General features: G+C 42.0%; 1 protein-coding gene across 2 annotated transcripts; it reads right to left on the bottom strand.

Moving 5' to 3' along the window:
- Positions 1-1,542: 1,542 nt before the first annotated feature.
- On the bottom strand, positions 1,543-9,543 carry tph1a (tryptophan hydroxylase 1 (tryptophan 5-monooxygenase) a). Of its 2 annotated transcripts, none has more exons than XM_028986902.1 (11): positions 9,393-9,543; positions 5,818-5,955; positions 5,524-5,710; positions 4,820-4,920; positions 4,567-4,634; positions 4,278-4,474; positions 3,637-3,772; positions 3,420-3,546; positions 3,223-3,318; positions 2,494-2,627; positions 1,543-2,273 (listed from the first exon to the last, which is right to left on the bottom strand). In XM_028986902.1, the coding sequence occupies exons 1-11, from the start codon at positions 9,486-9,488 to the stop codon at positions 2,099-2,101; spliced, it is 1,455 nt and encodes a 484-aa protein (XP_028842735.1). In that variant the 5' UTR covers positions 9,489-9,543; the 3' UTR covers positions 1,543-2,098. The 2 variants fall into 2 exon arrangements, with proteins under 2 accessions (XP_028842735.1, XP_028842736.1); XM_028986903.1 differs by lacking the exon at positions 9,393-9,543 and adding an exon at positions 8,806-9,379.
- Between the last annotated feature and the right edge of the window lie 925 nt (positions 9,544-10,468).

Raw genomic sequence — 10,468 nt, 5'->3', positions numbered from 1 at the left:
ATAGGGGATCACACTCCACAACCGCCCTGGAAAGGAGGGTCCGGTCGATAGTTGGATCTCCGACTGAGGAGGAGCAATGGGGTTTTCATCCTGGCCGTGGAACTGTGGAGCAGCTCTTTACCCTTGCTGGGGTGATGGAGGGAGCATGGGAGTTTACCAATATTGCCACATGTGTTTGAGAAGGATTATGACCGTGTTTCTGGGTCGGGAGAGGGGTCCTGCCTCAAGTGGAGGGGTCTTGTTCACGAGTTAGGGAAGAAGGGAGCAGGAGATTGACAGGCGGATTGGGACAGCATCTGCAGTGATGCGGATGCTGAACCGATCTGTCGTGGTGAAGAGGGCACTGATCCAGAAAGCATGGCTCTCGATTTACCCGTCCATCTATGTCCAAATTCTCACCTATGGTCATCAGCTTTGGGTAATGACCGAAAGAACGAGATTGCGGATACAAGCGGCCGAAATGCTTTCCCCCCATGACCCGGACCCGGATAAGCGGGGGAAGACGATGACAACGACGATGAATTATTAAAAAAAAATGACCAGGCACATAGTCAACAGCTGCACTCTCACCATAATTGAATGGGTATCAATGTAGGAACCTTAATATCAATTCAGAAACCAAACAAGCGATTAAGTAAAGTGACGAAAACCAAAGGCTATATTCTCAGTCACAAATAAACCAGATGTTACAGTTAGTCCCCAGACTACCGGGCTCAGAACTTTAACCAGCAGGGAAGGTTGATGTTTAATACTGGTTTTTCATGTCCCTGACAACCGAGCAAGTTCATTGTCTATGCATCATGTGCTAGTGAGTAAATGTAAATGCTTCATGCAGTAATTCAGCACCAGCAGACCATTCCATTCAAAAGGCCATGATGTTCTGACAATGTTGCCTTAGCAGAATAATAGATACCACAGTGCTGCAGAGGTTGTTAAAAACCGCTGAAACACACTCATGTGCAACGCTTTTGTGTATTCAATACAAAGTAAAGAGTATTAAATACATCTGCATAAAAAGGGTGCATTAGGTCACATTTTAAACTTAAAATGTGACCTAAATTTTCAGTGTTACTAGGATTAAAACATCCATGGTGGCAGCAGGGTGTCAGCAGATGATCTTCATACATGCGTGAAAAAAAATCATAGCATAAAAACAATATCCATTAAAAAAACCATACGATATACATAAACGAGACTTAGAATGTATAGTCTAAGAATCTGACACGAGGAGCCATGCTGACATCTGGTGGTCAAAATAAGTACAAAATTAGAAGAATGAAGCAGATGCATGATATCATGACTCGTGTAAAATGTCATACTTTTATAATTCATTTGAACTTTCTGAAAATATTTGGTTCATTTGATTAAAAAATACAGACAAGGAATTTGCAAGGAATACATGCTTGCACGAGTACCCAGTGCAGGAAGAATTAAAAACGCAATTTATTAAAAATATAAAAGTTTATATAAGGAGCTTTTTTTACTTTTCTAAATATTCAGCAGGGTAAAGAAATGGCAGTAGAAAATCAATATATTCACAAATATTGTTACAAAAATATTTTAATATTTTATTACAATGAACAACATTTGAGCTACAAAGATCATTGTTTTGTACTATGTTCAGCTCAGCAAATCTAGACACTGTATTTAACACTGTATTCAACAAAACATGTTTTATGTACACACTTATCAGGTCTATTGATAAAGCAACAAATGCGAGTTGTATCAGTCTGTTTCTAGTAGGTAATAAAGAACCGAGGATGTGCAATCTCACCTTAAACAAAAACCAGAAACTGAATGCAAAAGCCTTTCTACTTATACTGGGTACAGCTAAAACACACAAAGCCCTATGAACAAAATACACTTACCAGCTTAAATACGTTTTTATTAAAATAAATTATTACACCCTTGCATAAATCCACTGGTACACTGGAGTACAATTTAAAAAAAAATCTGTGGCAAACTGAGACCTCGGTTTTGAATGCTTCGGAACATGTATGCTATATGCTTATTGTAAATGTTAAGAGTCCATGTGCAATGTCGAGAAAGCATTATGGTGTATAGGGGGTAGCCATGTTTCAGAAACCAGTGCAGCTTGTTAAACACCCAAGTGCTTGTTGAGTCTGCTGAGGGCATCACCCACGATGTCCAGCTCATGCCGGAGCTCCTCAACTACACTGTTGATGCTGGACGTGTCCTTCAGCACATCCACACTCTGGGTGTAGGGGTTGTACCTCACTGTGAATGGCCTTTTGATTGTCTTTGCAAACTCTCTGCAATAGGAGGTAAGAGAATTATGATTTTGTATGATTTGTAAAGATCATTTCCAGGTGAGTCACACAGAGAGCAGACAAACTCAGATGTGTTTCATTCAAAGAAATAAAATATCTTCATTGGATTCAACATATTGCCTTTAGTTTTAATAGGTCATTGTCCCTATATAAAATTAGTTGTTTTAACAGCAAATGATCTGAAAATATAATTATATTTTACCTCATCTTAAATTTTGCTTCCTCAAAGCTCTCTGACACAAAATAGACATCTTGAAAAGTTGTGATATTGCAGTCCTGCTTGCAAGTGACCTGGGGATCAAAGGGCATGATCCTGGCATTTCCTGATAATGCATGCTGAAAGAAGGAAATTCAATTTAAGTTCTTATTCATTTATTGAAACATTTATTGAAAATGGAATGCATTTGCTTATTAATATGGGAAAGATATACAGTGACTAGAAAAAGTATGTAAACATGCAAAAGAACATGCAACTCTACACCTGGCATAATATGGGCACAGCAACCATCAAGTATGTATGAGGAAACATTGTGATTTGGGCCTAGTGTGCTGCATAAGGACCTGGGCATCTTGCAGAGTCAATGAGGGGAAGATGAATTCCCGTGTTTCAAAAATTTTGTCCGATAATGTGAGAGTGTCTGGACATCAGCTGAAAACGTGGAAGCCTTTTGGAGGTTCCAAGTCAGAGCCCAGACCTCAACCTAATGCTATGGAATGACTTGAAGAGTCATACACATGAGATGTCCAAAGAATAAGACAGAACTATAACAATTCTGCCAGGAAGAATGGACTTCTCAATAAAGACGTGACAGATCAGAATTCTTGGTGTAATTAATTTAGGCATATTACATTTCTTAATACCCTTGACTTAGAAGAAGATCTCATCACATTTTGTGACCAATCTATGCAGAAAACCATGAAATGTTCTCACCTTCAGCTCGCTGATGGATGAAAGCAGACCAGCTCCATATGCCCTGAGCTTTCCCTCCTGCTTACAAAGGCCAAATTCCACTGTGAAGAAGTAGCACTGCAATACACAAAAAAACATATAACCTCCAGTTAATTAAAATTGCCCCGCTTTTTTGTGGTGCGCCAAGTGCGTTGAAGAAAAAGCTTGGGGACACTCACAGTAGCTAGCTTTTGGACCGAGTCATCAGAGGCACCCAATGAGGCCAGTCCAATCTCCTGGGAGAACTGCGCGAAACTCGGTTCAGCCAGCAGGGGCACGTGGCCTAAAAGCTCATGGCATGTGTCTCTGGAAACACAGTGAAGAACATAACCCCGTTCAGCTGAACATTTCTGGCAGGATTGACGGGGTTGGGTTGAAATATCTGTTCATACTCACGGTTCAGGGGTGTAAAGTGGGTCTGAGCTGTGTCGGACATACTGAGTGCAGTGGAAAACTCGGAAGGCCAGGCCTGCCAGGAAGTCCCTGGGAGAGAGGTAACCTGCCACTGGTCTTATGGTGAACCCAGTACGCTCTGCATGGACGAAATTTCAGTTCGATCCTTAAAGGTCCCATGACATGAAAATTTGACTTTGTGAGATGATTTAACATTAACATGAGTTCAGATGGTCGGATCTGGAATTTGTCCCCTTACGTCGTCATTAAATATAATTTTTTTTTTATTCTGGAAAAATGTCGACACGACTGCCTGTTTGCAGCAAACATTGTGGTTTTGTGAATGTTGTTGATGACGTTATTTCCGCCAATGCCCGCTCAACTTCTATAGGCTGCTCTCCTCCTCGTCCCGCCTCTCTCCACCTAATTTGCACTATTGTGAGACTGGATCAAAGTGGCTGTAATTCTGCACCACTGTTGAATTTCGGAAAGAGATTTCAGATACAGTAACAAAATTCATGTCAGGTGACCTTTAAAGACGCTGAATATTCAGTATGTCATCTTTGTAAAGCGTCCGTCAGATTGACAGTGTTGTCTGTGGCTTGTATGGCCATGCTTCCGGACGGGGGGGGGGGCGTGCTCACCTCTGAGGAAGCGAGAAACGTCCTCCAGCTGTGGAATGTTGTCCTCACGGCATCCACAGTGTTGGGACAGAAGGGGCAGGTTCTTCAGGTACTCCCCGCAGGCATGGCTGGGGTACAGTTTGTTCAGCTCGCGGTACACCACACCCCATGTCTGCACCTCCTCCTCCATAAATTCAATTCGTGGAATGGGGTCACCGCTGCCATGGGAAAGGAATAAAAAAAAAAAAAAACATTGTAATAAAACTACTCACCCACCACAGAGACACATAGAAGAAAGCAAAGCGCTTACTGTTTATAGATCATGGCCAGATCAGCAAAATACTTTCTTCTCTTTCGATAGACATTATCCTTAAACCCCTATCACACAAGGAGGGAAATATTAATATTTGCAACATGTGAACAAACATAAACAATGGTATAGTGCTTTATACTGCCTAAACTGATCTGCAGTCTCCGCCTGGGTGATGTGATAGTAGCTATCTTCTGCTGCTCGGTGATGATACCAAATTTCTGAATGTATACTGAAGGTCTCGAGAACTCACGGGATGGTCCGCGTCCAGGTCGGAGCCGTACATTAGCACGCGGTTGGCACACTTGTCCAGATCTGATATCTTCTTCGGAAACCAGGGCACATTTTCCATCTCTGGTGTTAAGAATAAAACATGAGTGAATGTAAGCAGATACAGTTAGTTGTTCATTGTGACACTTTTACATCCATGTCCAACAGCACATTGATTCATTTACAGTTTATATACACCATGAGCATGAATGCCATGGTAATTTTAGAGGTTTTACTGTTTTTTTTTTACATATTTATCACTTTGAAAATGAAGAATTTGGTTCGCATTTAGAAACCCCATACAGGCTCAAACATATACATACACACAAAACATTATTTGGGTGAATGTCCCATAGCAATTTCCACCTCAAAAAGATGCTTCTGGAAGTCATCAGCAAGCTTCTGGTATTATATATTCTTCAAAAATCAAAAATTCAAATTTTATTTGTCACATACACAGTCATACACGGTATGATGTGCAGTGAAATGCTTTCTGCAACTGCTACAGACCACAGTATTGCAAATGTTGCAAGTAAACAGTGAACCAATATGCAAATATTGCAAACATAACCAAGTATTACACTTTTACGTCTTTAACATAAAATATGTGTAACTGGTAGGGTGAAGGTGTGCAAATGAGTTTCTTTTGGTAGAAACCCATTTTAGGCTCCATAGTGTCTCTCTTACCTTCTTCCTCCGGTAAGCTTGAGTTGTCCGGCGCATCCATATGAACTACGCTGACATGTTTGCGCAGCAGCTGGATAATTTCGTTGAGCTGCTGACGGTTGCTGTCACAATCCACAAAGATCTCAAATTCCGAACTGCGCCTCTTCGACTTCCGGGACTCGATGTGCACCAGATTGACGTGATTCTCCTGTGACAGCATTGGAGAATCGCATTCGTATCGGACACATTTGAAATGAAGAAATATGTCATTTTGAAATGATAACAGAAACACAGCATGCAAATCGAAATAAACACCTGAAAAAGTTTGAGTGCCTTCACCAGTCCTCCCACTTCATTCTTCAGAGAGAAGACAATCGCTGCTCTGCCTCTTTCTGTTGAAGTGGATTTATTTTCTTTGTTGTCTTCGAGTTTTGAGAGGGCCGACTTGTTCATCTGCACAATAAGAAATACATAAAAATGAGCATAAAGCTGCCTAAACCAGAAAATAATCTGACAAAGACACCAAATCTGTTCTTCAGAGGCAACTGTTGTGACAAATACCCAGTCCAGGGCTCAGGAAGTGAAGTGATTGTCATTGTGAAACACTGTGACACACCAAAAGTGGCAGAAGCAGAATGTCCCGATCCTGAACTTTCCTCCATCTTCAAGTGTAAACCTATTCAAGAAATCCTTCAGTCCCCCAGTCAGAACCATGCTCTGCGTCAGAGCCCATGCTCGCTCTCACAATCCCATAAGACTGAGGACAGGATGCTTTATAATTCAAGATTCAAGATTGGTTTATTGTCAGTTCAACAGTATACACAGTATAACGTGTATTGAAATAATGTTTCACACAGACCCCCCCATGGTGCAATCCATAAAAGAAAAATATATATGCATATACACACTAAACTATACAAATTAAAACTAAAGCTTAAATACTGTACAGGTTTCTCTATTAGAGAAAAGTAGAACTTTAATAAACAGGTCGAACAGGACATAACTGGACAACATCATGTAGGATGCTTGTCAGTGGATATGTTGGACATTTCAATCAGGACACACAAGACAAGACAAACATGTGCAAAATGGGCAGGAATGTGCAAAAAGGGCAGAGATGGGTAAAAATGAGTTGAGATGTGCAAAGACCAGGTGCATAAGGCTGGAAGTGTATTGTTGCTGAGTTTATCAGTTTTTTGGTGATGGCAGTGCTTTGAGAGCTCTGACTGCTTGGGGGAAGAAGCCCTTGCGTTGTCTGGCAGATTTCATAACATGACACCAATCACAAATATGTTATAACAAAAATAATAAATAATATTAAAAAATTATAAAATAAAAAGAAACACTATGGTCAGGACCCGTTGTGGCTGCTGCGACCATGAGCATTATTGTCATTTCATCTACATACAGTCCCTGACAAAAGTCTTGTCGCTTGTGTACAAATTGACCTCAAGTGCTGCTGAAATATATTTCCAATCAAGATGTTTTTTTACAAGAAATGGCTCATTTTATTCCCAACAGCTTTTGTAATAATGTTTCAGTGCAAAACGAAACTTTCATAAAGTATTCTAATATTCAAAGCTTGTAAAGCCCATCGAGTCCATTTTTGCGAAGACATAAGTGTGTCGCCTTGTCATATGAGCTTCACCAGTGACTAATAATGGATCAGTTAGGTCACAGGTGTGTATAAAAAGAAGCCCAGTACACTAGACCTTCACACCAACTGCAACTAGACCTCTGCAAACATGCCTAAGATTCACCCTGAGACTAAAGTGTTTATTATCAAGAGGCTGAAGACCATTTGTTCGCTCGAAATTCAAGGCCAGCCCATTTTCCACTAGAGCAGAGCTCCACGATACCTGGCCACATGAAGTCCCTGTGTCAACCTGAACAGTTTGTCGGATTCTGTCTCGAAATGTCCTCCATGGTTGAATCACTGCCCAGAAGTCACCACTACACAAAAGAGAATTGAAAAAACCTGTGGCCCACAGCCTGCTAAAAGGATGGACGCTGAAAAAGTGGCAGAAGGTGGATTTTTCAGATGTTGAATTACACCACAGTTGCAGCAAATATGGCCCATAGTAGCAAATACACATGTGTGTGTGTGTATGTATCAAATCACAATAAATTGTTCTGTCCCTTGCCCCTTTGCCGTCCATCGTCCTCTATATACCATACTGGACACGGTTTCTACGAAAGAAAAAGCAGCTGCAGCCGCGAATCCTTTTGGCCAAGTAAAGAAGAAACACTGCAGATTTCCTTTATGCTGTGTATAAAACAGTAAGATAGTGTGAATTTTTATATATGCACGGCGGTTTGACAGGCGTATACACGCATATGCGGCTGTCGGGAGCCGTGCTGGGGTTCGCATTCGCCGGGCTTGGGATGAGTGCGGTTGGAAGGGGGTTATAACGGTTTACCACAACGTTGTAGTACTCGAGCGCACGGGTTTTAGTTACTGCGTAATCCATTCGTTCGAAGCCGAACGCTGGAGGCTTGGCATGCGTGAGGTTCAGGAACCGATAAGGACACCGCAAGGTCAAACAGGGTCAGAGCCAGTGTACCCACCCATTAACCAACATTCACCATACAGAGGGGGTCGCTGTTTTTATCACACAGCCCGAGTCCGAGGTCTTGCGGGAATCATGACAGTGGCATTTGTGACACATATTTTGAGCAACAACACAATTTTCCTAAGCCACAGGCATCCGCAAAGTAAGAATGCTGACCGGTTCTAGAATATAGACATTTTTTTTTATAGAATATCCCTAATTCCTCCATAAAAGCCACATGAAAACTGAGACAAACATGGTTATAATGATGATTATGATTATATGCAAAAGATCACAAAGAGGGAAAATCTCTTAGCAGTTCATCACTCAACAGGAATTTAACAAATTTCATTATCATTATCCTTATTTCATTATCCTCATTTAAAACCGATTACCCACGGTGCTATTGTTCCTCTCTTGTAATCAGTTACATATTTTGTTACCGTTCCAATAAGCATCAATGTCTCATCACATGCAGGATCTCTTTTGACTGACAGGCATGAACTGTGTGTGAGTTCATCAGATTAAAAGGCGCTTGCTCTGCTCGGGTAAAACCTTAATCATGCAGGATTGTGTCTGCGTCATTCAGCCCAGCGGACAGCGCCTGCGGTCACACCAGCTGAGCTTGAAACTCCACCAAGGCACACATCTGGGTATATTTAAAAAGTCACAAAACAGCCTCCATCATAAGCGCTTCTCGCATTAGTTATTAGTGGAAAGTGTTTCGAAGTTTTTTTACCGGACTACTGACCATGTTTCTCTGAGCCAGAGCGGGACAGCGCGTGTGGCGGAGCAGGTGTGGCTGTCCGCGCGCTCCGGCCTTCAGGACTCCTGGCAGCATGAGTGCGTCTCGGCCTGCTGTCTGTCTCGAGAAGCGTCTTATAACCAATCTCGTCTGGGCAGCCGAGGATCCTATTATTAGCACCCTCTAATCCCGCACAGGATCAGGCTGCTTTTAATCGGTCTCCACTCCGCCCTGACGAACCCCATTAGACAGATACACCTCTCGACTGAGCTCCAGGTACACCGGATGAAACATGACGCTATCTGTGGGTCTACTTGTCCTTTGAAGAATTCTATTATAGGCAAAAAAATTGTGGCGCCACAGCAGGCACCACCTTAACAAGGCGAACGTTAACGTGTCCCTGATCCATATCCACTTCTGACCTTCTTAAGCCCTGACGGGATGAAATGGTACGGCTCAAGCACTCAAACTGCAGGCGATAAAAAAAACGATAAAAAATGCACAGGCCTGTTATGGCATAAAATTGTTTAAAGGGCACATTGATTTATTCGAATAAACAAAGAACCGGTATAATAGCGAGAACGAGTTTTTACCGCATTGTTCAGTTGTTTCTCTTCCAAAGACAGGCCAATGTTCATGGAGTCAAAAGACCGTCCCCTCTGCGGCCCGTCGCTTTTGTTGGAGTACATCGCTTGTCACGCTGCCACGATCAGCCCTCGTGCGATCGGGCGATCAGCTCATGGATTGCTATTTATACTGGCGCGTGAGGGGCGGAGAGCAGCACGCGTACTCTAATCTAACCCAAGGCAGCATTGCGCACGTCACAGGCAAAATACGAGACAACGTTTGATGCTGCATACATTACAGAAAAGCCTTTATGTTCCAGTGAAATTTTTGGCTTTGTAATGGTTATTCAGAGACTTTACATTTTCAGAAACCACGTTGGTTTAAGTTTAAATCAAATCCTTGCAAAGCAAGAAATCTGTTTCAGTCAACTCCAGTTTGGAGGCGGGTAGAGGAGCCTTGTTCTGAGAGGTCAAATGTACTGTCTGAGAGGACAACAGAGCTTAAAGAGGATCTGTTTTCAGACCATTTAAGTTCAACAAGAGACACCACTGCCCACCATGCAGCCAACCAAGCGACGAGGCAGTTGTACATGTGTCCCCTTCAAAAAAAATCAGATCCTCTTTAAGCTCTGTTGTCCTCTCAGACGGTACATTTGACCTCTGCACACAGACTGAACACAAACTGAAACAGAATTCTTGCTTTAAACTTAAACCAACCTTCTGATAAACACAGGGCGCATTTTTACTTATTATTTGGGTTATTGTCCAACAGGGTTATTGGCATTTGAGACACTTTCCCCTTTTTATAATTGAAATGCTCAAAATATTCTTAACCCCGTGCCGGTTTGCTTCTGCAACAAAAGGCACACAGGCTCATTGATTTCATTCCGGTTTCTGCAGCAGCAGCAGGCCCCTTTCATCAGTGCTATGAAGAGCCCTCAGCTGCCACTCATCCAGTGACGCACACCCATCTCATTAGTGAAAGAGCTATTCGCCATTCTGTGCTGAAAACATATGCATTCATTATTTTAGAATGCATACATTATTTATCAGACATGCATTATAATTCTACTTTAAGTGTGCGTGATTATGCAGAAAAGATT

The sequence above is a fragment of the Denticeps clupeoides genome, chromosome 7 (assembly GCF_900700375.1).
Source record: "Denticeps clupeoides chromosome 7, fDenClu1.1, whole genome shotgun sequence".
Lineage (NCBI taxonomy): Eukaryota > Metazoa > Chordata > Actinopteri > Clupeiformes > Denticipitidae > Denticeps > Denticeps clupeoides.
Note: the sequence above shows the minus strand (reverse complement) of the source record. Positions and strands in the feature narration are given on the sequence as shown.

Bases quoted from the DNA above. Each gene is read 5' to 3' on its own strand.
- tph1a (XM_028986902.1), bottom strand. From the start codon at position 9,488: ATGTACTCCAACAAAAGCGACGGGCCGCAGAGGGGACGGTCTTTTGAC. The intron at 5,956-9,392 runs GTAAAAACTCGT...CTTATTGTGCAG, and splicing joins AGAAACAACTGAACAATGCG to ATGAACAAGTCGGCCCTCTC. The intron at 3,547-3,636 runs GTGAGTATGAAC...CTGTGTTTCCAG, and splicing joins CCACTTTACACCCCTGAACC to AGACACATGCCATGAGCTTT.